At 43.4% G+C, this 27,642-nt stretch overlaps 1 protein-coding gene across 2 annotated transcripts in view; it reads left to right on the top strand.

The window, feature by feature from the left end:
- The window catches only part of LOC123773724 (uncharacterized), a 106,885-nt gene continuing 79,243 nt past the window's right edge, over nt 1-27,642 (top strand). For both annotated transcript variants that reach the window (XM_069312507.1, XM_069312506.1), the window contains exon 1: nt 1-27,378. In XM_069312507.1, coding sequence (XP_069168608.1) covers nt 488-27,378 — 26,891 coding nt within the window. In that variant the 5' untranslated portion in view covers nt 1-487. The remainder of the gene's footprint in view (nt 27,379-27,642) is intronic.

The raw sequence follows: 27,642 nt of genomic DNA, 5'->3' as shown, positions 1-27,642 counted from the left end.
AGTCTCAGTAGCACCCGCGCCGCCGTCGCATCACCAGTGCCGTCTCGTGTCTCTCGTCCGCCCTCACACCCACCCACCTGAGAGCCTAATCCACGCCACGCCCAGGCTCTGTGGCACACTCTTTGGCACTTGTTTGGGTCGCATCCCGCTGTTGACGGAAGTGTCAAGACCTGTGCCATCTCTGCCAAAAGTTTGACAAGTGCTTGCGAGTAACAATTTTTGGCGGGGAATACTACACCCATTCATGTTAAGATGTAGAACGTGCTTGCAGCGACCAGATCCTTCCTGCGAGTCAAGACAGGGATCCTGTCTACCTTTTCCAAAGGACTGGAACCTAATATTTTACAAGATAAAGTTGGTGCTTGGCTGATTAACCGAGTGTTGCCATTATTTGTGTGAGTGTGTGGAAAATATAAGTCTCATGCTCTAATATATACATGAAGTAAAATGCTGGTGTATTTGTGTGTAAAGTGTGTGTTGGTGCAGCATGGGTAACAGTGAAGGCAAGTTAGCAAGAGGAAGGAGGCATGTAGAGCCGCCATACAGCACTGCGCGACCACTGCCGCCCCTACCCACTGATGAATACGAGGAGGGGGATGATCTAGACGTCCCACCACCATACCCACCACCGCCGCCTCCAGGGCAGGACCACAAGCGGTACTCCTGGCGGCTTAGGGACTCCGCCGTCTTTGGCCAGAGCGATAACAAGAGGCGCTCCTGGCTACTCAACTTCTCCAACGGTAACGACAACAATGCGAAGGGTAAATTGGCGAAAGACGGTAAGGATGTCAATGATGTTCAGTTAAAAACAGGTGCAGGTAGCAGGGAGATTTTGAGTGACCCCGGTGTGAGGGGCTCCACGCAGGAGCCACGTTTAGACATTGACAGTCCCTCCTGGGAGGTTGACAGCAAAGGTGAACTAGATAAGAGTGTGAGTAGTGACACTCACTTGTACAGTATGGACTCCGAGAGAGAGTCCGGTCACTCGACCTGGCAGATACGAGACGGCAAGCTAATTAGTGTGACGAAGGACATCGTGAGAGGAGAGGACAACGACGCCCCAGGATACAGTCTTCTCCACGAATGTGTCAAACACGACCAGAGGATCGGTCTGCCGTCCCTGGAAATAAGTACCAATTCGAACATGAACGAAGATTTGAAAAATGTCATTGACGAATTACGAGGTAAACCTCATGTAGACAGCAAGACAACTGTTAAAACTGTCTCAGACGGTAAGGGAGGTTTTGTCACAGTCACAACCACAGAAAAAACTATTTCCTCCCAAGTCAGTATTAACGGGAGAGACATAAGATCAACTCCAAATGATTCTTTGAGTAAACTTGAAGCAGAGTTGACTGCTCTGCTCTCCCCGGAGTTAGATGTGCATGGAAGCTCAGAGGTGCCCAGAATAAATGGCAGACAATTGGATGCTCAAACTTCTGGGGTGGGATCAGGGATACACAGTAATGGAAACATGTTAGGAGGTACTCAAACATACAGTTCACACATACAACAGAGCTACAACATATCCATTACACCAAATCTTCCACTACCTGATATACAAGAATTCTCAAGAAAAGGTGTTCCGTTGCTTCCAGACCTTATAAAAGGAGATGGAAGGACAGGTTACGATAGTAAGAGTTCAACAGGGAGTGGTGACATGTCCTTCAATCTGGACACATCTGGCCATGGGTCAGACCTCAGGGTTGAAGGCAGGAGTCCGGACATGGCTCTCGGATTTGATAAGGCTGGGGCTAAATTCGATTTGAGAGCTGATGAGCCACACATCAAAGGAGATATTAGAGGAGATTATTCAGTTTCTGGAGAGGTTCCAAGTTCCAAGGTTAAAAGCAGGTTGAGAATCGGTGCTCCAGAGAATGACATTAATATTCCAGGTAGTCTCAGCTTCCCAAGTGGTGATATTCATAGAACAGTAATGATGCCATCTGCTGAAGTGTCAGTGTCACCAGTTCAGGGTGAAGGTGCTCTTGATGCCAGTCTTGGTGTTTCAGTTCCTGAAAGCGAAGCTAATATAGAGGTTGACTCTTCTAAACTCAAAGTAAAAGGAGAAAAGCCAAAAATAAAACTTGGTTCATGCTTTGGTAAACCAAAAAGCCCTCAAATAGAAGACGAATATAAACAGAGCAAATTGAACACTGAAGGTCCTGAGGCAAGTGCCAGTGCCACTATTAAGTCACCTCAGGCAGAGGTTCACACAGACTCTGCTCAGTTGAAAGTGGAAGTCAACACACCTGATGTTGACATTGAAGTTGATTCACCAAAACTGAAAACAAAAGCTGACAAACCAAAAGCTAAACTTGGATCTTGTTTCGGTAAACCCAAAAGTCCCAAAATTGAAGGTGAATATGAACCAGGTAAACTTGAGGGCCCAGAGGCCAGTGTTGAGGCTACTGTCAAAACCCCAGAAGTGAAAGGTGACATCAGTGTTGAGTCTCCAGACGTGAAAGTGAAAGGAGTGAAACCCAAAGCTAAACTTGGATCATGTTTCGGTAAACCAAAAAGTCCCAAAATTGAAGGTGAATATAAACCAGGCAAAGTTGACATTGAGGGCCCAGAAGTGGGAGGGAGTGCCAGTATAGAACCACTTGAGGCCCGAGCTGATATAGACGTTGAGGCACCTGAGCTTAAAGTAAAAGCTGGCACACCAGGTGCCACTATCGACATTGATTCACCTGAAGTGAAGGTGAAGGCAGGAAAACCAAAAGCTAAGTTACCTTCTTGCTTCGGTAAACCAAAGAGTCCTGAAATTGAAGGTGAATACAAACCAGGAAAAGTAGAATTGGAAGCACCAGAAGCCAGCGTTGGTGCTAGCATTAGCTCTCCTGAAGCTAAGGCTGAAGTCAACATTGATACTCCAGATGTGGAAGTTAAAGCAGGTAAACCAAAAGCTAAACTGGGATCTTGTTTTGGTAAACCAAAGACTCCGAAGGTTGAAGGAGAATATAAACCGGGTAAACTTGAAGTTGAGGGCCCCGAGATCAGTGCTGGGGCAAGTGTCAACACACCTGAAGCTAAGGCAGACATTGATATTGAATCACCTGATGTGAAAGTCAAAGGTGGAAAAGGAATTGGAAAGCCTAAATCCAAGTTTGGATCATGCTTTGGCAAACCCAAGGGAGCCGACATAGACGCTTCCTACCAGCCTGGAGAGCTGAAGTTTGAAGGTCCCGAAATACCAAAAGTACGAGCTGAAGTTCCTTCCATAGAAGGGAAAATGAAAGTGGAAACACCAAAACTTGATGTTAGTCCCTCAGTTGAAGTCGACATTCCTAAACTACCTGAAGTGAAGGGAGGATTTGGACTTGATATTGATGTACCAAAGATTGAGCCATCACTAAAAATTGAAGGTGATATTCCAGATTTACCCAAAGTTGAAGCTGAACTTGGAGGCAGAGGTAATATTCCAGATGTAGAGATTGAGGGAAAAATTCCTAAAGTTCCAGGAATTAAGGCTGATGTTGATCTTGATGGAATAACACCTGAAGTAAGATTTGAGGGTGAAATACCAGAATTACCAAAGGGAAAAGCCAGCTTGGACTTAAGTGGAGCCATCCCAAGTGTCTCTGGAGATATAAAAGGAATTGATATTTCACTACCAGATATTCCAAGTCCAAAGATTGAAGCAGAAATTAAAGGTGACCTGCCATCTGTTGAGGTCCCTGAAGCCAAGATTTCTCTGCCCTCAGGTCCCTCATTACCAGCTGCAGAGTTTAAGGGCGAAGTTAAGGCCCCAGAGTTAACTGGAACAGTGAAAATGCCACAACCTGAAGTTAAGGTCAAGAAAGCCAAATTAGGCCCATGTGCCTGTCTTGGTAAACAAGGAAAATTGAAAAAGGAGGAGCCGTATATGGCTGCTGAAGTTGGAGGAAAAGCTAAAGGAGAATTGAAAGGCATTGATGCTGGACTGGAGATTGAAAATGAAGGTTTGAAAGTTGAAGGTCCTGAGGCACAAGCCTCTCTCAGTGTGGAAGCTCCTGAATTAAAGACAAAGAAAGGGAAAGTATCAGGGAAGCCCAAAGCATCTTTGGGATCCTGTTTTGGTAAACCAAAGACTCCAACTGCAAGTGGTGAATATGCAGCTGATGCTGGTGTAGAAGGCTCACTTTCTATTGATCCCAAAGTTAAAGTTGAGGGTGAAGGTGTTGCCGGGCCCAGTGTTAGTGTTGCTCTTCCTGAAGGAAAGGCTGAGATCAAAGTTGACTCTCCCGATGTGAAGGTGAAAGGAGGAAAACCCAAAGCTAAACTGGGATCATGTTTTGGTAAACCCAAAAGTCCCAAAATTGAAGGTGAATATAAACCAGGTAAACTTGAGGGCCCAGAGGCCAGTGTTGAGGCTACTGTCAAAGCCCCAGAAGTGAAAGGTGACATCAGTGTTGAGTCTCCAGACATAAAAGTGAAAGGAGGGAAACCCAAAGCTAAACTTGGATCTTGTTTCGGTAAACCAAAAAGTCCCAAAATTGAAGGTGAATATAAACCAGGCAAAGTTGACATTGAGGGCCCAGAAGTGGGAGGAAGTGCCAGTATAGAACCACTTGAGGCCCGAGCTGATATAGACGTTGAGGCACCTGAGCTTAAAGTAAAAGCTGGCACACCAGGTGCCGCTATCGACATTGATTCACCTGAAGTGAAGGTGAAGGCAGGAAAACCAAAAGCTAAGTTACCTTCTTGCTTCGGTAAACCAAAGAGTCCTGAAATTGAAGGTGAATACAAACCCGGAAAAGTAGAATTGGAAGCACCAGAAGCCAGCGTTGGTGCTAGCATTAGCTCTCCTGAAGCTAAGGCTGAAGTCAACATTGATACTCCAGATGTGAAAGTGAAAGGAGGTAAACCAAAAGCTAAACTGGGATCTTGTTTCGGTAAACCAAAGACTCCGAAGGTTGAAGGAGAATATAAACCGGGTAAACTTGAAGTTGAGGGCCCCGAGATCAGTGTTGGGGCAAGTGTCAACACACCTGAAGCTAAGGCAGACATTGATATTGAATCACCTGATGTGAAAGTCAAAGGTGGAAAAGGAATTGGAAAGCCTAAAGCCAAGTTTGGATCATGCTTTGGCAAACCCAAGGGAGCCGACATAGACGCTTCCTACCAGCCTGGAGAGCTTAAGTTTGAAGGTCCCGAAATACCAAAAGTACGAGCTGAAGTTCCTTCCATAGAAGGGAAAATGAAAGTGGAAACACCAAAACTTGATGTTAGTCCCTCAGTTGAAGTCGACATTCCTAAACTACCTGAAGTGAAGGGAGGATTTGGACTTGATATTGATGTACCAAAGATTGAGCCATCACTAAAAATTGAAGGTGATATTCCAGATTTACCCAAAGTTGAAGCTGAACTTGGAGGCAGAGGTAATATTCCAGATGTAGAGATTGAGGGAAAAATTCCTAAAGTTCCAGGAATTAAGGCTGATGTTGATCTTGATGGAATAACACCTGAAGTAAGATTTGAGGGTGAAATACCAGAATTACCAAAGGGAAAAGCCAGCTTGGACTTAAGTGGAGCCATCCCAAGTGTCTCTGGAGATATAAAAGGAATTGATATTTCACTACCAGATATTCCAAGTCCAAAGATTGAAGCAGAAATTAAAGGTGACCTGCCATCTGTTGAGGTCCCTGAAGCCAAGATTTCTCTGCCCTCAGGGCCCTCATTACCAGCTGCAGAGTTTAAGGGAGAAGTTAAGGCCCCAGAGTTATCTGGAACAGTGAAAATGCCACAACCTGAAGTTAAGGGCAAGAAAGCCAAACTAGGCCCATGTGCCTGTCTTGGGAAACAAGGAAAATTGAAAAAGGAGGAGCCGTATATGGCTGCGGAAGTTGGAGGAAAAGCTAAAGGAGAACTAAAGGGTATTGATGCTGGACTGGAAATTGAAAATGAAGGTTTGAAAATTGAAGGTCCTGAGGCACAAGCCTCTCTCAGTGTGGAAGCTCCTGAATTAAAGACAAAGAAAGGGAAAGTATCAGGGAAGCCCAAAGCATCTTTGGGATCCTGTTTTGGTAAACCAAAGACTCCAACTGCAAGTGGTGAATATGCAGCTGATGCTGGTGTAGAAGGCTCACTTTCTATTGATCCCAAAGTTAAAGTTGAGGGTGAAGGTGTTGCCGGGCCCAGTGTTAGTGTTGCTCTTCCTGAAGGAAAGGCTAAGATCGATGTTGATTCTCCCGATGTGAAGGTGAAAGGAGGAAAACCCAAAGCTAAACTGGGATCATGTTTTGGTAAACCCAAAAGTCCCAAAATTGAAGGTGAATATAAACCAGGTAAACTTGAGGGCCCAGAGGCCAGTGTTCAGGCTACTGTCAAAGCCCCAGAAGTGAAAGGTGACATCAGTGTTGAGTCTCCAGACATGAAAGTGAAAGGAGTGAAACCCAAAGCTAAACTTGGATCTTGTTTCGGTAAGCCAAAAAGTCCCAAAATTGAAGGTGAATATAAACCAGGCAAAGTTGACATTGAGGGCCCAGAAGTGGGAGGGAGTGCCAGTATAGAACCACTTGAGGCCCGAGCTGATATAGACGTTGAGGCACCTGAGCTTAAAGTAAAAGCTGGCACACCAGGTGCCACTATCGACATTGATTCACCTGAAGTGAAGGTGAAGGCAGGAAAACCAAAGTCAAAGTTTGGGTCTTGCTTCGGTAAACCAAAGAGTCCCAAAATTGAAGGTGAATACAAACCCGGAAAAGTAGAATTGGAAGCACCAGAAGCCAGCGTTGGTGCTAGCATTAGCTCTCCTGAAGCTAAGGCTGAAGTCAACATTGATACTCCAGATGTGAAAGTGAAAGGAGGTAAACCAAAAGCTAAACTGGGATCTTGCTTCGGTAAACCAAAGACTCCGAAGGTTGAAGGAGAATATAAACCGGGTAAACTTGAAGTTGAGGGCCCCGAGATCAGTGTTGGGGCAAGTGTCAACACGCCTGAAGCTAAGGCAGACATTGATATTGAATCACCTGATGTGAAAGTCAAAGGTGGAAAAGGAATTGGAAAGCCTAAAGCCAAGTTTGGATCATGCTTTGGCAAACCCAAGGGAGCAGACATAGACGCTTCCTACCAGCCTGGAGAGCTGAAGTTTGAAGGTCCTGAAGTACGAAAAGTACGAGCTGAACTTCCTTCCATAGAAGGGAAAATGAAAGTGGAAACACCAAAACTTGATGTTAGTCCCTCAGTTGAAGTCGACATTCCTAAACTACCTGAAGTGAAGGGAGGATTTGGACTTGATATTGATGTACCAAAGATTGAGCCATCACTGAGAATTGAAGGTGATATTCCAGATTTACCCAAAGTTGAAGCTGAACTTGGAGGCAGAGGTAATATTCCAGATGTAGAGATTGAGGGAAAAATTCCTAAAGTTCCAGGAATTAAGGCAGATGTTGATCTTGATGGAATAACACCTGAAGTAAGATTTGAGGGTGAAATACCAGAATTACCAAAGGGAAAAGCCAGCTTGGACTTAAGTGGAGCCATCCCAAGTGTCTCTGGAGATATAAAAGGAATTGATATTTCACTACCAGATATTCCAAGTCCAAAGATTGAAGCAGAAGTTAAAGGTGACCTGCCATCTGTTGAGGTCCCTGAAGCCAAGATTTCTCTGCCCTCAGGTCCCTCATTACCAGCTGCAGAGTTTAAGGGAGAAGTTAAGGCCCCAGAGTTATCTGGAACAGTGAAAATGCCACAACCTGAAGTTAAGGTAAAGAAAGCCAAACTAGGCCCATGTGCCTGTCTTGGTAAACAAGGAAAAGTGGAAAAGGAGGAGCCGTATATGGCTGCTGAAGTTGGAGGACAAGCTAAAGGAGAACTAAAAGGCATTGATGCTGGACTGGAAATTGAAAGTGAAGGTTTGAAAGTTGAAGGTCCTGAGGCACAAGCCTCTCTCAGTGTGGAAGCTCCTGAATTAAAGACAAAGAAAGGGAAAGTATCAGGGAAGCCCAAAGCTTCTTTGGGATCCTGTTTTGGTAAACCAAAGACTCCATCTGCAAGTGGTGAATATGCAGCTGATGCTGGTGTAGAAGGTTCACTTTCTATTGATCCCAAAATTAAAGTTGAGGGTGAAGGTGTTGCCGGGCCCAGTGTTAGTGTTGCTCTTCCTGAAGGAAAGGCTGATATCGAAGTTGATTCTCCTGATGTGAAGGTGAAAGGAGGAAAACCCAAAGCTAAATTGGGATCATGTTTTGGTAAACCCAAAAGTCCCAAAATTGAAGGTGAATATAAACCAGGTAAACTTGAGGGCCCAGAGGCAAGTGTTGAGGCTACTGTCAAAGCCCCAGAAGTGAAAGGTGACATCAGTGTTGAGTCTCCAGACGTGAAAGTGAAAGGAGGGAAACCCAAAGCTAAACTTGGATCATGTTTCGGTAAACCAAAAAGTCCCAAAATTGAAGGTGAATATAAACCAGGTAAACTTGAGGGCCCAGAGGCCAGTGTTGAGGCTACTGTCAAAGCCCCAGAAGTGAAAGGTGACATCAGTGTTGAGTCTCCAGACGTGAAAGTGAAAGGAGGGAAACCCAAAGCTAAACTTGGATCATGTTTCGGTAAACCAAAAAGTCCCAAAATTGAAGGTGAATATAAACCAGGCAAAGTTGACATTGAGGGCCCAGAAGTGGGAGGAAGTGCCAGTATAGAACCACTTGAGGCCCGAGCTGATATAGACGTTGAGGCACCTGAGCTTAAAGTAAAAGCTGGCACACCAGGTGCCGCTATCGACATTGATTCACCTAAAGTGAAGGTGAAGGCAGGAAAACCAAAGTCAAAGTTTGGGTCTTGCTTCGGTAAACCAAAGAGTCCCAAAATTGAAGGTGAATACAAACCCGGAAAAGTAGAATTGGAAGCACCAGAAGCCAGCGTTGGTGCTAGCATTAGCTCTCCTGAAGCTAAGGCTGAAGTCAGCATTGATACTCCAGATGTGAAAGTGAAAGGAGGAAAACCAAAAGGTAAACTGGGTTCTTGTTTTGGTAAACCAAAGACTCCCAAGGTTGAAGGAGAATATAAACCGGGTAAACTTGAAGTTGAGGGCCCCGAGATCAGTGTTGGGGCAAGTGTCAACACGCCTGAAGCTAAGGCAGACATTGATATTGATTCACCTGATGTGAAAGTCAAAGGTGGAAAAGGAATTGGAAAGCCTAAAGCCAAGTTTGGATCATGCTTTGGCAAACCCAAGGGAGCAGACATAGACGCTTCCTACCAGCCTGGAGAGCTGAAGTTTGAAGGTCTCGAAATACCAAAAGTACGAGCTGAACTTCCTTCCATAGAAGGAAAAATGAAAGTGGAAACACCAAAACTTGATGTTAGTCCCTCAGTTGATGTCGACATTCCTAAACTACCTGAAGTGAAGGGAGGATTTGGACTTGATATTGATGTACCAAAGATTGAGCCATCACTGAAAATTGAAGGTGATATTCCAGATTTACCCAAAGTTGAAGCTGAACTTGGAGGCAGAGGTAATATTCCAGATGTAGAGATTGAGGGAAAAATTCCTAAAGTTCCAGGAATTAAGGCAGATGTTGATCTTGATGGTATAACACCTGAAGTAAGATTTGAGGGTGAAATACCAGAATTACCAAAGGGAAAAGCCAGCTTGGACTTAAGTGGAGCCATCCCAAGTGTCTCTGGAGATATAAAAGGAATTGATATTTCACTACCAGATATTCGAAGTCCAAAGATTGAAGCAGAAGTTAAAGGTGACCTGCCATCTGTTGAGGTCCCTGAAGCCAAGATTTCTCTGCCCTCAGGTCCCTCATTACCAGCTGCAGAGTTTAAGGGAGAAGTTAAGGCCCCAGAGTTATCTGGAACAGTGAAAATGCCACAACCTGAAGTTAAGGTCAAGAAAGCCAAACTAGGCCCATGTGCCTGTCTTGGTAAACAAGGAAAAGTGAAAAAGGAGGAGCCGTATATGGCTGCGAAAGTTGGAGGAAAAGCTAAAGGAGAACTAAAGGGTATTGATGCTGGACTGGAGATTGAAAATGAAGGTTTGAAAATTGAAGGTCCTGAGGCACAAGCCTCTCTCAGTGTGGAAGCTCCTGAATTAAAGACAAAGAAAGGGAAAGTATCAGGGAAGCCCAAAGCATCTTTGGGATCCTGTTTTGGTAAACCAAAGACTCCAACTGCAAGTGGTGAATATGCAGCTGATGCTGGTGTAGAAGGCTCACTTTCTATTGATCCCAAAGTTAAAATTGAGGGTGAAGGTGTTGCCGGGCCCAGTGTTAGTGTTGCTCTTCCTGAAGGAAAGGCTGAGATCGAAGTTGATTCTCCCGATGTGAAGGTGAAAGGAGGAAAACCCAAAGCTAAATTGGGATCATGTTTCGGCAAACCCAAAAGTCCCAAAATTGAAGGTGAATATAAACCAAGTAAACTTGAGGGCCCAGAGGCCAGTGTTGAGGCTACTGTCAAAGCCCCAGAAGTGAAAGGTGACATCAGTGTGGAGTCTCCAGACGTGAAAGTGAAAGGAGGGAAACCCAAAGCTAAACTTGGATCTTGTTTCGGTAAACCAAAAAGTCCCAAAATTGAAGGTGAATATAAACCAGGCAAAGTTGACATTGAGGGCCCAGAAGTGGGAGGAAGTGCCAGTATAGAACCACTTGAGGCCCGAGCTGATATAGACGTTGAGGCACCTGAGCTTAAAGTAAAAGCTGGCACACCAGGTGCCACTATCGACATTGATTCCCCTGAAGTGAAGGTGAAGGCAGGAAAACCAAAGTCAAAGTTTGGGTCTTGCTTCGGTAAACCAAAGAGTCCCAAAATTGAAGGTGAATACAAACCCGGAAAAGTAGAATTGGAAGCACCAGAAGCCAGCGTTGGTGCTAGCATTAGCTCTCCTGAAGCTAAGGCTGAAGTCAACATTGATACTCCAGATGTGAAAGTGAAAGCAGGTAAACCAAAAGCTAAACTGGGATCTTGTTTCGGTAAACCAAAGACTCCCAAGGTTGAAGGAGAATATAAACCGGGTAAACTTGAAGTTGAGGGCCCCGAGATCAGTGCTGGAGCAAGTGTCAACACACCTGAAGCTAAGGCAGACATTGATATTAAATCACCAGATGTGAAAGTCAAAGGTGGGAAAGGAATTGGAAAGCCTAAAGCCAAGTTTGGATCATGCTTTGGCAAACCCAAGGGAGCTGACATAGACGCTTCCTACCAGCCTGGAGAGGTTAAGTTTGAAGGTCCCGAAATACCAAAAGTACGAGCTGAAGTTCCTTCTATAGAAGGGAAAATGGAAGTGGAAACACCAAAACTTGATGTTAGTCCCTCAGTTAAAGTCGACATTCCTGAACTACCTGAAGTGAAGGGAGGATTTGGACTTGATATTGATGTACCAAAGATTGAGCCATCATTGAAAATTGAAGGTGATATTCCTGATTTACCCAAAGTTGAAGCTGAACTGGGAGGCAGAGGTAATATTCCAGATGTAGAGATTATGGGTAAAGTTCCAGGAATTAAGGCAGATGTTGATCTTGATGGAATAACACCTGAAGTAAGATTTGAGGGTGAAATACCAGAATTACCAAAGGGAAAAGCCAGCTTGGACTTAAGTGGAGCCATCCCAAGTGTCTCTGGAGATATAAAAGGAATTGATATTTCACTACCAGATATTCCAAGTCCAAAGATTGAAGCAAAAATTAAAGGTGACCTGCCATCTGTTGAGGTCCCTGAAGCCAAGATTTCTCTGCCCTCAGGTCCCTCATTACCAGCTGCAGAGTTTAAAGGAGAAGTTAAGGCCCCAGAGTTATCTGGAACAGTGAAAATGCCACAACCTGAAGTTAAGGTCAAGAAAGCCAAACTAGGCCCATGTGCCTGTCTTGGTAAACAAGGAAAATTGAAAAAGGAGGAGCCGTATATGGCTGCGGAAGTTGGAGGAAAAGCTAAAGGAGAACTAAAGGGTATTGATGCTGGACTGGAAATTGAAAGTGAAGGTTTGAAAGTTGAAGGTCCTGAGGCACAAGCCTCTCTCAGTGTGGAAGCTCCTGAATTAAAGACAAAGAAAGGGAAAGTATCAGGGAAGCCCAAAGCATCTTTGGGATCCTGTTTTGGTAAACCAAAGACTCCAACTGCAAGTGGTGAATATGCAGCTGATGCTGGTGTAGAAGGCTCACTTTCTATTGATCCCAATATTAGAGTTGAGGGTGAAGGTGTTGCCGAGCCCAGTGTTAGTGTTGCTCTTCCTGAAGGAAAGGCTGAGATCGAAGTTGATTCTCCCGATGTGAAGGTGAAAGGAGGAAAACCCAAAGCTAAACTGGGATCATGTTTTGGTAAACCAAAGGGTCCCAAAATTGAAGGTGAATATGAACCAGGTAAACTTGAGGGCCCAGAGGCCAGTGTTGAGGCCACTGTCAAAGCCCCAGAAGTGAAAGGTGACATCAGTGTTGAGTCTCCAGACATGAAAGTGAAAGGAGGGAAACCCAAAGCTAAACTTGGATCATGTTTCGGTAAACCAAAAAGTCCCAAAATTGAAGGTGAATATAAACCAGGCAAAGTTGACATTGAGGGCCCAGAAGTGGGAGGAAGTGCCAGTATAGAACCACTTGAGGCCCGAGCTGACATAGACGTTGAGGCACCTGAGCTTAAAGTAAAAGCTGGCACACCAGGTGCCACTATCGACATTGATTCACCTGAAGTGAAGGTGAAGGCAGGAAAACCAAAGTCAAAGTTTGGGTCTTGCTTCGGTAAACCAAAGAGTCCCAAAATTGAAGGTGAATACAAACCCGGAAAAGTAGAATTGGAAGCACCAGAAGCCAGCGTTGGTGCTAGCATTAGCTCTCCTGAAGCTAAGGCTGAAGTCAGCATTGATACTCCAGATGTGAAAGTGAAAGGAGGTAAACCAAAAGCTAAACTGGGATCTTGTTTCGGTAAACCAAAGACTCCCAAGGTTGAAGGAGAATATAAACCGGGTAAACTTGAAGTTGAGGGCCCCGAGATCAGTGCTGGGGCAAGTGTCAACACACCTGAAGCTAAGGCAGACATTGATATTGAATCACCTGATGTGAAAGTCAAAGGTGGAAAAGGAATTGGAAAGCCTAAAGCCAAGTTTGGATCATGCTTTGGCAAACCCAAGGGAGCCGACATAGACACTTCCTACCAGCCTGGAGAGCTGAAGTTTGAAGGTCCCGAAATACCAAAAGTACGAGCTGAAGTTCCTTCCATAGAAAGGAAAATGAAAGTGGAAACACCAAAACTTGATGTTAGTCCCTCAGTTGAAGTCGACATTCCTAAACTACCTGAAGTGAAGGGAGGATTTGGAGTTGATATTGACGTACCAAAGATTGAGCCATCACTGAAAATTGAAGGTGATATTCCTGATTTACCCAAAGTTGAAGCTGAACTTGGTGGCAGAGGTAATATTCCAGATGTAGAGATTGAGGGAAAAATTCCTAAAGTTCCAGGAATTAAGGCTGATGTTGATCTTGATGGAATAACACCTGAAGTAAGATTTGAGGGTGAAATACCAGAATTACCAAAGGGAAAAGCCAGCTTGGACTTAAGTGGAGCCATCCCAAGTGTCTCTGGAGATATAAAAGGAATTGATATTTCACTACCAGATATTCCAAGTCCAAAGATTGAAGCAGAAATTAAAGGTGACCTGCCATCTGTTGAGGTCCCTGAAGCCAAGATTTCTCTGCCCTCAGGTCCCTCATTACCAGCTGCAGAGTTTAAGGGAGAAGTTAAGGCCCCAGAGTTATCTGGAACAGTGAAAATGCCACAACCTGAAGTTAAGGTCAAGAAAGCCAAACTAGGCCCATGTGCCTGTCTTGGGAAACAAGGAAAAGTGAAAAAGGAGGAGCCGTATATGGCTGCGGAAGTTGGAGGAAAAGCTAAAGGAGAACTAAAGGATATTGATGCTGGACTGGAAATTGAAAGTGAAGGTTTGAAAGTTGAAGGTCCTGAGGCACAAGCCTCTCTCAGTGTGGAAGCTCCTGAATTAAAGACAAAGAAAGGGAAAGTATCAGGGAAGCCCAAAGCTTCTTTGGGATCCTGTTTTGGTAAACCAAAGACTCCAACTGCAAGTGGTGAATATGAAGCTGATGCTGGTGTAGAAGGCTCACTTTCTATTGATCCCAAAGTTAAAGTTGAGGGTGAAGGTGTTGCCGGGCCCAGTGTTAGTGTTGCTCTTCCTGAAGGAAAGGCTGAGATCGAAGTTGATTCTCCCGATGTAAAGGTGAAAGGAGGAAAACCCAAAGCTAAATTGGGATCATGTTTCGGCAAACCCAAAAGTCCCAAAATTGAAGGTGAATATAAACCAATTAAACTTGAGGGCCCAGAGGCCAGTGTTGAGGCTACTGTCAAAGCCCCAGAAGTGAAAGGTGACATCAGTGTTGAGTCTCCAGACGTGAAAGTGAAAGGAGGGAAACCCAAAGCTAAACTTGGATCATGTTTCGGTAAACCAAAAAGTCCCAAAATTGAAGGTGAATATAAACCAGGCAAAGTTGACATTGAGGGCCCAGAAGTGGGAGGGAGTGCCAGTATAGAACCACTTGAGGCCCGAGCTGATATAGACGTTGAGGCACCTGAGCTTAAAGTAAAAGCTGGCACACCAGGTGCCGCTATCGACATTGATTCACCTGAAGTGAAGGTGAAGGCAGGAAAACCAAAAGCTAAGTTACCTTCTTGCTTCGGTAAACCAAAGAGTCCTGAAATTGAAGGTGAATACAAACCCGGAAAAGTAGAATTGGAAGCACCAGAAGCCAGCGTTGGTGCTAGCATTAGCTCTCCTGAAGCTAAGGCTGAAGTCAACATTGATACTCCAGACGTGAAAGTGAAAGGAAGTAAACCAAAAGGTAAACTGGGATCTTGTTTCGGTAAACCAAAGACTCCCAAGGTTGAAGGAGAATATAAACCGGGTAAACTTGAAGTTGAGGGCCCCGAGATCAGTGTTGGGGCAAGTGTCAACACACCTGAAGCTAAGGCAGACATTGATATTGAATCACCTGATGTGAAAGTCAAAGGTGGAAAAGGAATTGGAAAGCCGAAAGTCAAGTTTGGATCATGCTTTGGCAAACCCAAGGGAGCAGACATAGACGCTTCCTACCAGCCTGGAGAGCTGAAGTTTGAAGGTCCCAAAATACCAAAAGTACGAGCTGAAGTTCCTTCCATAGAAGGGAAAATGAAAGTGGAAACACCAAAACTTGATGTTAGTCCCTCAGTTGAAGTCGACATTCCTAAACTACCTGAAGTGAAGGGAGGATTTGGAGTTGATATTGACGTACCAAAGATTGAGCCATCACTGAAAATTGAAGGTGATATTCCTGATTTACCCAAAGTTGAAGCTGAACTTGGAGGCAGAGGTAATATTCCAGATGTAGAGATTGAGGGAAAAATTCCTAAAGTTCCAGGAATTAAGGCTGATGTTGATCTTGATGGAATAACACCTGAAGTAAGATTTGAGGGTGAAATACCAGAATTACCAAAGGGAAAAGCCAGCTTGGACTTAAGTGGAGCCATCCCAAGTGTCTCTGGAGATATAAAAGGAATTGATATTTCACTACCAGATATTCCAAGTCCAAAGATTGAAGCAGAAATTAAAGGTGACCTGCCATCTGTTGAGGTCCCTGAAGCCAAGATTTCTCTGCCTTCAGGTCCCTCATTACCAGCTGCAGAGTTTAAGGGAGAAGTTAAGGCCCCAGAGTTATCTGGAACAGTGAAAATGCCACAACCTGAAGTTAAGGTCAAGAAAGCCAAACTAGGCCCATGTGCCTGTCTTGGTAAACAAGGAAAATTGAAAAAGGAGGAGCCGTATATGGCTGCTGAAGTTGGAGGACAAGCTAAAGGAGAACTAAAAGGTATTGATGCTGGACTGGAAATTGAAAGTGAAGGTTTGAAAGTTGAAGGTCCTGAGGCACAAGCCTCTCTCAGTGTGGAAGCTCCTGAGTTAAAGACAAAGAAAATGAAAGTATCAGGGAAGCCCAAAGCATCTTTGGGATCCTGTTTTGGTAAACCAAAGACTCCAACTGCAAGTGGTGAATATGCAGCTGATGCTGGTGTAGAAGGCTCACTTTCTATTGATCCCAAAATTAAAGTTGAGGGTGAAGGTGTTGCCGGGCCCAGTGTTAGTGTTGCTCTTCCGGAAGGAAAGGCTGAGATCGAAGTTGATTCTCCCGATGTGAAGGTGAAAGGAGGAAAACCCAAAGCTAAACTGGGATCATGTTTTGGAAAACCCAAAAGTCCCACTATTGAAGGTGAATATAAACCAGGTAAACTTGAGGGCCCAGAGGCAAGTTTTGAGGCTACTGTCAAAGCCCCAGAAGTGAAAGGTGACATCAGTGTTGAGTCTCCAGACGTGAAAGTGAAAGGAGGGAAACCCAAAGCTAAACTTGGATCATGTTTCGGTAAACCAAAAAGTCCCAAAATTGAAGGTGAATATAAACCAGGCAAAGTTGACATTGAGGGCCCAGAAGTGGGAGGGAGTGCCAGTATAGAACCACTTGAGGCCCGAGCTGATATAGACGTTGAGGCACCTGAGCTTAAAGTAAAAGCTGGCACACCAGGTGCCACTATCGACATTGATTCACCTGAAGTGAAGGTGAAGGCAGGAAAACCAAAAGCCAAGTTACCTTCTTGCTTCGGTAAACCAAAGAGTCCTGAAATTGAAGGTGAATACAAACCAGGAAAAGTAGAATTGGAAGCACCAGAAGCCAGCGTTGGTGCTAGCATTAGCTCTCCTGAAGCTAAGGCTGAAGTCAACATTGATACTCCAGATGTGAAAGTGAAAGGAGGTAAACCAAAAGCTAAACTGGGATCTTGCTTTGGTAAACCAAAGACTCCGAAGGTTGAAGGAGAATATAAACCGGGTAAACTTGAAGTTGAGGGCCCCGAGATCAGTGTTGGGGCAAGTGTCAACACGCCTGAAGCTAAGGCAGACATTGATATTGAATCACCTGATGTGAAAGTCAAAGGTGGAAAAGGAATTGGAAAGCCTAAAGCCAAGTTAGGGTCATGCTTTGGCAAACCCAAGGGAGCAGACATAGACGCTTCCTACCAGCCTGGAGAGCTTAAGTTTGAAGGTCCTGAAATACCAAAAGTACGAGCTGAAGTTCCTTCCATAGAAGGAAAAATGAAAGTGGAAACACCAAAACTTGATGTTAGTCCCTCAGTTGAAGTCGACATTCCTGAACTACCTGAAGTGAAGGGAGGATTTGGAGTTGATATTGATGTACCAAAGATTGAGCCATCGCTGAAAATTGAAGGTGATATTCCAGATTTACCCAAAGTTGAAGCTGAACTTGGAGGCAGAGGTAATATTCCAGATGTAGAGGTTAAAGGAAAAATTCCTAAAGTTCCAGGAATTAAGGCAGATGTTGATCTTGATGGAATAACACCTGAAGTAAGATTTGAGGGTGAAATACCAGAATTACCAAAGGGAAAAGCCAGCTTGGACTTAAGTGGAGCCATCCCAAGTGTCTCTGGAGATATAAAAGGAATTGATATTTCACTACCAGATATTCCAAGTCCAAAGATTGAAGCAGAAATTAAAGGTGACCTGCCATCTGTTGAGGTCCCTGAAGCCAAGATTTCTCTGCCCTCAGGTCCCTCATTACCAGCTGCAGAGTTTAAGGGAGAAGTTAAGGCCCCAGAGTTATCTGGAACAGTGAAAATGCCACAACCTGAAGTTAAGGGCAAGAAAACTAATCTTGGGTCTTGTTTTGGGAAACCTAAGGTTCCAGTAGAAGGTGAATATAGCCTTGGAGTAGTTGATTCTAAGGTTCCACGTGCAAGGGTTACTGCAGGTACAGAGGGTGACATAAGTATTGAGTCCCCTGATATGAAGGTTAAAGGACCAAAAGGTAAAATTGGATCATATTTTGGTAAAGCTAAGAGTCCCAAGGCTAAAGGAGAATATTCCCCAACCAAAGCACAGCTGGAAGGAGCAACAGTCAGTGGAAACGAGAGCATCAGACCCCTTGAAGTTGATGCTGATTTTCAGGTTGAAACGCCACAACTGGAATTAAAATCAGAAAAACCAAAAGCAAAGTTAGGATCTTGTTTCGGTAAACCAAAAGGTCCTAAGATTGAAGGCGAATATAAATCCGGCAAAGTTGAAGGCCCAAAAGTTGAAGGGGAGTATAAACTAGGAAAAGTTGAATTTGAAGGTCCAGAGGTTAGTGGGAGCGCAAGTACCATGTCTCCAGAAACTAAGGCTGACATTGACGCTAAACTTGACCTTAAGGGAAAAGCAGCTAAACCAAAGGCTAAATTGGGGTCGTGTTTTGGAAAACCTAAGACTCACAATGTGGAATATGAATATCAACCTGGGGAGGTTAACATAGAAGGCCCTGAAGTCAGTGTCAAATATCCGGAAGGGGATGTATCAGATTTACCGAAGTTACCCGATGTAGATATAGCAGCGAAAGCCCCTGTCCCTCCATCTCGTCGAGGTAAAGTAAGAGCAAAAGCAGAAATCCCTGGCTTTAACATTGGGGGCAAGGTTCCAGGGTATGATGCCAATATTGACTTAAAATCAAATGTTCCAGATGTTTTAGTAGGAACGGAAATCCCCACAATTGGCGGCGAAGTCGATTATAGTTTGAATGGTCTTACCACAAAACTTGCAGTTGATGAGCCTGGATTTGGTGGAGAATTTGACTTGAAAACTGAAATTCCCAAAGTAAGTGGTGGTGTAGACATTAATGGCTATGACAGTAATATAAATTTAAATACAAACTTTCCAAAGGCGAGAGTAGGAGCACATATTCCAGGCTACGAGCAAAACTTTGATAGAAAAACAGATGTAAAGGGCAATGTTGACATAACAGGAATTGGAGGCAAATTTGACATAACATCTGATGTCCCAGATATCAAAGGTGTTGGTGATATTACAGGATTTGGCGGTAAAATTAGCCTAAAAACTGATGTTCCAGATATCAAAGGAAATGCTGATATTCCTGGATTTGGAGACAAAATTACCTTAAAAACTGATGTTCCAGATATCAGAGGCAGTGCAGATATTCCAGGATTTGGAGGTAAAATTGATTTGAAGACTGATATTCCAGATGTAAATGGCAGTGCTGATATTCCAGGATTTGGAGGAAAATATGCAATAAAAACTGATCTTCCAGATATCAAGGGAAACATCAATATTCCAGGATTTGGTGGCAAATTTGGTATGACAAGTGATGTTCCAGATATTAAGGGAAATGCTGATGCTCCAGGATTTGAAGGAAAAATTGGCTTGAAAACTGATATTCCAGACATTAAAGGCAGTGCTGGTATTCCTGGATTTGGAAACAAATATGGCTTGACGGCTGACGTTCCAGATGTCAAGGGAAGCGTTGATATTCCAGGATTTGGACCCAAAATTAGTCTGAAAACCGATATTCCGGAAATTAAAGGCGGTGCTAACATTCCTGGATTTGGAGGCAAATTTGGCTTGAAAACCGAAATTCCTGATATCAAAGGCAGTGCTGATATACCTGAATATAGAAGCAAATTTGGTTTGACAACTGATGCTCCAGATATCAAAGGAAGTGCAGATATTCCTGGATTTGAAGGTAAGATTGGCATGGAAACTGAGAGTCCAGATATTACAGACAAAGCCGGTTTTCCTGGATTTGGAGGCAAATTTGGCTTAACAGCTAACGTTCCAGAAATCAAGGGTAGTGCTAATATTCCGAGATTTGGAGGCAAATTTGATATGAAGACTGATATTCCAGACATCAAAGGAAGTGCTGATATTCCAGACATCAAAGGAAGTGCTGATATTCCAGACATCAAAGGAAGTGCTGATATACCAAGATTTGGAGGAAAAATTGGCTTGACAACTGATATTCCAGACATCAAAGGAAGTGCTGATATTCCAGGATTTGGAGGAAAATATGGCTTGACAACTGATATTCCAGACATCAAAGGAAGTGCTGATATTCCTGGATTTGGAGGAAAAATTGACTTAAAAGCTGATGTTCCAGATATCAAAGGAAGTGCTGATATTCCAGGATTTGGAGGAAAAATTGGATTAACAACTAATGTTCCGGACATCAAAGGAAGTGCTGATATTCCAGGATTTGGAGGAAAAATTGGTTTAAAAGCTGATGTTCCAGATATCAAAGGAAGTGGAGATATTCCTGGATTTGGAGGAAAAATTGGATTAACAACTGATGTTCCAGACATTAAAGGAAGTGCTGATATTCCAGGATTTGGAGGAAAAATTGGCTTAAAAGCTGATGTTCCAGATATCAAAGGAAGTGCTGATATTCCAAGATTTGGAGGCAAAATTGGCTTGACAACTGATATTCCAGACATCAAAGGAAGTGCTGATATTCCAGGATTTGGAGGAAAATATGACTTGACAACTGATATTCCAGACATCGAAGGCAGTGCTGATATTCCTCGATTTGGAGGCAAAATCGGCTTAAAAGCTGATGTTCCAGATATCAAAGGCAGTGCAGATATTCCTGGATTTGGAAGCAAAATTGGCTTAAAAGCTGATGTTCCAGATATCAAAGGAATTGGAGATATTCCAGGATTTGGAGGCAAAATTGGATTAACAACTGATGTTCAAGACATCAAAGGAAGTGCTGATATTCCAGGATTTGGAGGAAAAATTGGCTTAAAAGCTGACGTTCCAGATATCAAAGGAAGTGCTGATATTCCAGGATTTGGAGGCAAAATTGGATTAACAACTGATGTTCCGGACATCAAAGGCAGTGCAGATATTCCTGGATTTGGAGGAAAAATTGGCTTAAAAGCTGATATTCCAGATATCAAAGGCAGTGCTGATATTCCAGGATTTGGAGGAAAAATTGGATTAACAACTGATATTCCAGACATCAAAGGAAGTGCTGATATTCCAAGATTTGGAGGAGAAATTGACTTGCCAACTGATATTCCAGACATCAAAGGAAGTGCTAATATTCCAGGATTTGGAGGCAAAATTGGCTTAAAAGCTGATGTTCCAGATATCAAAGGAAGTGCTAATATTCCAGGATTTGGAGGCAAAATTGGCTTGGAAACCGATGTTCCAAATATCAAAGGCAGTGCAGATATTCCTGGATTTGGAGGCAAAATTGGCTTAAAAGCTGATGTTCCAGATATCAAAGGCAGTGCTGATATTCCAGGATTTGGAGGAAAAATTGGATTAAAAGCTGATGTTCCAGATATCAAAGGAAGCGCAGATATTCCTGGATTTGGAGGCAAAATTGGATTAACAACTGATGTTCCAGACATCAAAGGAAGTGCTGATATTCCAGGATTTGGAGGAAAAATTGGCTTAAAAGCTGATGTTCCAGATATCAAAGGCAGGCCTGATATTCCAGGATTTGGAGGAAAAATTGGATTAAAAGCTGATGTTCCAGATATCAAAGGAAGTGCAGATATTCCAGGATTTGGAGGCAAAATTGGATTAACAACTGATATTCCAGACATCAAAGGAAGTGCTGATATTCCAGGATTTGGAGGAAAAATTGGCTTAAAAGCTGATATTCCAGACATCAAAGGAAGTGCTGATATACCAAGATTTGGAGGAGAAATTGACTTGCCAACTGATATTCCAGACATCAAAGGAAGTGCTAATATTCCAGGATTTGGAGGCAAAATTGGCTTAAAAGCTGATGTTCCAGATATCAAAGGAAGTGCAGATATTCCTGGATTTGGAGGCAAAATTGGATTAACAACTGATGTTCCAGACATCAAAGGAAGTGCTGATATTCCAGGATTTGGAGGAAAAATTGGCTTAAAGGCTGATGTTCCAGATATCAAAGGCAGTGCTGATATTCCAGGATTTGGAGGAAAAATTGGTTTAACAACTGATGTTCCAGACATCAAAGAAAGTGTTGATATTCCAGGATTTGGAGGAAAAATTGGATTAACAACTGATATTCCAGACATCAAAGGAAGTGCTGATATTCCAAGATTTGGAGGAGAAATTGACTTGCCAACTGATATTCCACACATCAAAGGAAGTGCAGATATTCCAGGATTTGGAGGCAAAATTGGCTTGGAAACCGATGTTCCAAATATCAAAGGCAGTGCAGATATTCCTGGATTTGGAGGCAAAATTGGCTTAAAAGCTGATGTTCCAGATATCAAAGGCAGTGCAGATATTCCAGGATTTGGAGGAAAAATTGGCTTAAAAGCTGATGTTCCAGATATCAAAGGCAGTGCAGATATTCCTGGATTTGGAGGCAAAATTGGCTTGGAAACCGAGGTTCCAGATATCAAAGGCAGTGCAGATATTCCTGGATTTGGAGGCAAAATTGGCTTAAAAGCTGATGTTCCAGATATCAAAGGCAGTGCAGATATTCCTGGATTTGGAGGCAAAATTGGCTTGGAAACCGATGTTCCAGATACCAAAGGAGGTGCTGATATTCCAAGATTTGGAGGAAAAATTGGCTTGAGAACTGATATTCCAGACATCAAAGGAAATGCTGATATTCCAGGATTTGGAGGAAAAATTGGATTAACAACTGATATTCCAGACATCAAAAGAAGTGCTGATATTCCAGGATTAGGAGGAAAATGTGGCTTGACAGCTGATATTCCAGACATCAAAGGAAGTGCTGATATTGCAGGATTTGGAGGTAAAATTGGCTTGGAAACCGATGTTCCAGATATCAAAGGCAGTGCAAAAATTCCTGGATTTGGAGGCAAAATTGGCTTGGAAACCGAGGTTCCAGATATCAAAGGCAGTGCAGATTTTCCTGGATTTGGAGGCAAAATTGGCTTAAAAGCTGATGTTCCAGATATCAAAAGCAGTACAGATATTTCTGGATTTGGAGGCAAAATTGGCTTGGAAACCGATGTTCCAGATATCAAAGGAGGTGCTGATATTCCAAGATTTGGAGGAAAAATTGGCTTGACAACTGATATTCCAGACATCAAAGGAAGTGCTGATATTCCAGAATTTGGAGGAATATGTGGCTTGACAACTGATATTCCAGACATCAAAGGCAGTGCTGATATTCTAGAATTTGGAGGCAAAATTGGCTTGGAAACCGATGTTCCAAATATCAAAGGCAGTGCAGATATTCCTGGATTCGGAGGCAAAATCGGCTTAAAAGCAGATGTTCCAGATATCAAAGGCAGTGCAAATTTTCCTGGATTTGGAGGCAAAATTGGGTTAAAAGCTGATGTTCCAGATATCAAAGGAAGTGCTAATATTCCAGGATTTGGAGGCAAAATTGGCTTGGCAACCGATATTCCAAATATCAAAGGCAGCGCTGGTATTCCTGAAGTTGGAGGCAAAATTGGTTTGACAACTGACGTTCCAGAAATCAAGAGCAGTGCTGAGATTCCAGGATTTGGAAGCAAAATTGATTTCAAGACTAATGTTCCAGATATCAAAGGAAGTGCAGATATTCCAGGATTTGGAGGAAAAGTTGGCTTGACAACTGATATTCCAGACATCAAAGGAAGTTCTGATATTCCAGGATTTGGAGGAAAAATTGGTTTAAAAGCTGATGTTCCAGACATCAAAGGGAGTGCTGATATTCCAGGATTTGGTGGAAAAATTGGCTTGACAACTGATATTCCAGACATTAAAGGAAGTGCTGATATTCCAGAATTTGGAGGAAAAATTGGCTTGACAACTGATATTCCAGACATCAAAGGAAGTGCTGATATTCCAGGATTTGGAGGAAAAATTGGCTTAAAAGCTGATGTTCCAGACATCAAAGGAAGTGCTGATATTCCAGGATTTGGAGGAAAAATTGGCTTGACAACTGATATTCCAGACATCAAAAGCAGTGCTGATATTCCAGGATTTGGAGGAAAAATTGGCTTAAAAGCTGATGTTCCAGACATCAAAGGAAGTGCTGATATTCCAGGATTTGGTGGAAAAATTGGCTTGACAACTGATATTCCAAACATTAAAGGAAGTACTGATATTCAAGAATTTGGAGGAAAAATTGGCTTAACAACTGATATTCCAGACATCAAAGGAAGTGCTGATATTCCAGGATTTGGAGGAAAAATTGGCTTAAAAGCTGATGTTCCAGACATCAAAGGAAGTGCTGATATTCCAGGATTTGGTGGAAAAATTGGCTTGACAACTGATATTCCAGACATCAAAGGAAGTGCTGATATTCCAGGATTTGGAGGCAAAATTGGCTTGGAAACCGATGTTTCAGATGTCAAAGGCAGTGCAGATATTCCTGGATTTAGAGGTAAAATTGGCTTAAAAGCTGATGTTCCAGATATCAAAGGCAGCGCTAGTATTCCTGAAGTTGGAGGCAAAATTGGCTTGAAAACTGACGTCCCAGAAATCAAGAGCAGTACTGATATTTCTGGATTTGAAAGCAAAATTGATTTCAAGACTGATGTTCCAGACATCAAAGGCAGAGCTGATATTCCAGGTTTTGAAAGTAAATTTGGTTTGAAGACCGATAGTCCTGACACTGGAGGCATTTCTGATATTTCTGGATTTGGAGGCAAAATTGGCATAAAAGCTGATGTTCCCGATATCAAAGGCAGCGCTAGTATTCCTGAAGTTGGAGGAAAAATTGGTTTGACAGGTGACATCCCAAAAGTCAAGGGCAGCGCTGTTGTTCCAGGACTTAGAGGCAAAATTGATTTGAAAACTGATACTCCGGACGTGAAAGGAATTGCTGATATTCCGGGATTTGAAGGCAAATTTGACTTGGAAACTGATGTTCCAGATATCAAAGGCAGTTCTGGTATTCCTAGATTTTTAGGGAAATTTGGGTTGAAAACTGATTTTCCAGACATTAAAGGAAGTGCTGATGTTCCAGGATTTGGAGGAGAAATTGGCTTGAAAACAGATATTCCAGATATCAAAGGTACTGCCGATATTCCAGGATTTGGAAGTAAAATTAGCATGAAAACTGATATTCCAGATATCGAAGGCAGTGCTGAGATTCCAGATTTTGTTGGTAAAATAGGCTTTTCAACTGATGTTCCTGAGGTAAAAGACAACGCAGATATTCCTAGTTTTAATAAGCCTGACTTAAAGATTGACGTTCCAAACATCAAAGGTGGGGTCGAAGTTCCAGGAATTAGTGACACAGTTTCCTTAAAAACTGATATTTCAAATATCGAAGGCTGTGTTAATATTCCTAGATTTGGAGGAAAAATTGACCTGATAGCTGATGTTCCAGATTCTAGTGATAGTACAAATATTCCTGGATTTGGAGACAAATTTGATGTGAAAGCTTATGAATCATCAGAATTTGAAGACAAAATTAAGATGTCAGATGCCCCAAACGTCAAGGGCAGTACCGTTTTTCCAGGATTTGGAGTGAAAACTGATATAAAATCTAGTATTCCAGTACTGAAAGGCAGAACAGATGTTCCTGGAGCTTTGGGTAAAGTTGAATTTAAATCAGATATATCAGGTTATAAGGGACATCTCGGCGACGACAGTACTCTTTCTGGTGATGATGAGGACGAAGAATCTCATGTCAAGGAAACACTAAACACTGGGGAATTTAAAACAAAAATACCATCATTCAGCATCAAGTCATGGGCACCAGAGCCTTCAGTCCCTGTGTCACTCGCAGTTAATATTCCTGAAACGAAGCTTGGGACAGCAACAGAGTCTGCTAAACTCGATCAGAGCTTTGGTGTTCCTGACACTGATGTAAGTGTTAGTGGACGTGGCTCCAGGAAGAAAAGGAGAAGTGGATGGAAGAAAGACAAAGCAGATGTAAAGACTGAAGAAGACGTTGAAGACGAAAAATCATCGGATGCTCGAAGTAAGTCTGGCGGTGGAGCACCAGACTTTACTACTCATGTGAAGTTTGGTTCTGCTGTACCTTCTGTAACACCACACGAAGGAGGTACTGACATTACTGCCAATCTGCCAGATGTAACAGTAAAAAGCAAAATACCTAGATTCACTGGAGTTGTAAGTACAGAGGAGGTGCCATGTGTGGACTCCACTCACCCGGGTTACCCAATAGTCAGTAGTTCGGCTAGTCAGGATTCTAAGGCCGAAATTAGTGGAATCCCCGTGCTGAGTGGACGTCTTCCAGAAGCTTATTTACCACAGGGAGTAGGGGTCACACAGGGAAACATTCCAACCACAACAGTCCAGTCTAGTGCACCTCCCATTGGATGGGTTATACCAGCACCAACTGGATGGGTAATGCCACCACCTACTTCACAAACTATTAGTCAGAGGATTGTAGTTAGAGATGGACAGCCATTTACTCAAGAAATAGTATTACCACACACACAACTTGCTAGTGACTTAGCGCCAGGGCAAGTAGACTTTTCACACAGTGTTGTGTCAGACGGGTCAGTTCCTCATAGCGTTAGTAGAGAGTACACAATATCCACAGAACAAGAGCGAGCCCAAGATGTCGAGTCTTATATTAAGGGTAAATTGGGTCCATTTAAAATTACTCCCGAAAGAACAGTGATCGGAAGTAAAACAGAGACGATAATTGAAGGTCCTGGCGATGCAGCCCCCAGCAGGTCTGGGGAGCAGCGGATCCAGGGCCTGGGGTCAGACCCCGCAGGGGAGTGGGTCATGGGCCCCTATTCTTACCAAGTAAGAATGGAAACGGATTCAGAAGGTAAAATAATAAGAGAACCTGAGGTTAGCGATGTACAGGGAAGACTGTTGACGGGGGGCGAGGCAGACTCACGAGGAAGTAAACAGTCTCGAACAGTGTTTGTGACGGAAGATGCTGGAGGAAGGGTAGTGGTTCACAGAAGAATGGAACCTTCAAGCACTTCCTTACCAAAGACAGACAGCCATACAGTGGTAACTCAGGAACTTCCATCAACCATTACGTCAACCGTGACTACCAGTGAATGGCCACCGAAGAGCATCACAACACAAAGAACTGTTCGGGTTAGGAAAATTAGGAAAGTCAAAGTTGGCGATGGACCCGAGGAAACGGTTGTTGAAAGTGAATACGAGACAATACCTGGCCAGGAAGAACCTTTCAGAATTGAAGGTTTTGATGAGAGTGGGGCTCTGCGAATCACACCGGGGGCAGAGCAAGATTTGTCACACCTGCCGCCTGAACTTAGAGAAAGCTCTCTACTCCGCTTTGGTCTCGGCCAAAGGGAGACACCCGGAGAAGCACACCAAACCGTTCAAACAACTGTCAGAAGAATACCAGATGAAGAGCTCGGTGCGCTTCTTCCCGAAGGATTTGACGAAAATATCCATAAAGTTATGGGCGCGACGACGACAACAACAACAGTGCGGAAAGTCAAGGTAATAAAAAGGGACGAAAGCGGAAATATTATCGAATACGAAGACGACAGCGGGGACCTGAGTATCCTGCCCCCTGACCTGACCTCCGGAGGTGTCACTACCACCACCAAAACCACCGACGGAGGAACGACCACGACCACGACCACACGAGTCATAAGACGAGTGATTACAGGTGAGCTGACAGACGACGGCCTCATAGAGGCTGCGGTGGTCAGCGAGCGTGAGGGCGGAGTAGTGAGGGAAGGAGAGGCCCAGACTTCTGCCTCTCACAGAACACAGTGAGTCACTCCCAATACAACGAAAATCTGTATATTTATGCTGTGAATGTGCTTGAAAAACGTGCTATTTATGTACATATATACCGTCATGTAAGCTACAGCAGCTTATGTCCTTGTGTGAACACCTTCAAATGACTGTCGTTGTGTTATACCTCGCTTCATAAACATGATTCCTGCACCTAGTACGTGCGGGGGTGACAGTGCCTTATAAGGTATGCTCAAAGACATGCAGAAAACCTATATTCACAACGACAGAGGTGCCTT

Source organism: Procambarus clarkii, chromosome 72, assembly GCF_040958095.1.
Source record: "Procambarus clarkii isolate CNS0578487 chromosome 72, FALCON_Pclarkii_2.0, whole genome shotgun sequence".
In the NCBI taxonomy this organism is placed as follows: domain Eukaryota; kingdom Metazoa; phylum Arthropoda; class Malacostraca; order Decapoda; family Cambaridae; genus Procambarus; species Procambarus clarkii.
Note: the sequence above shows the minus strand (reverse complement) of the source record. Positions and strands in the feature narration are given on the sequence as shown.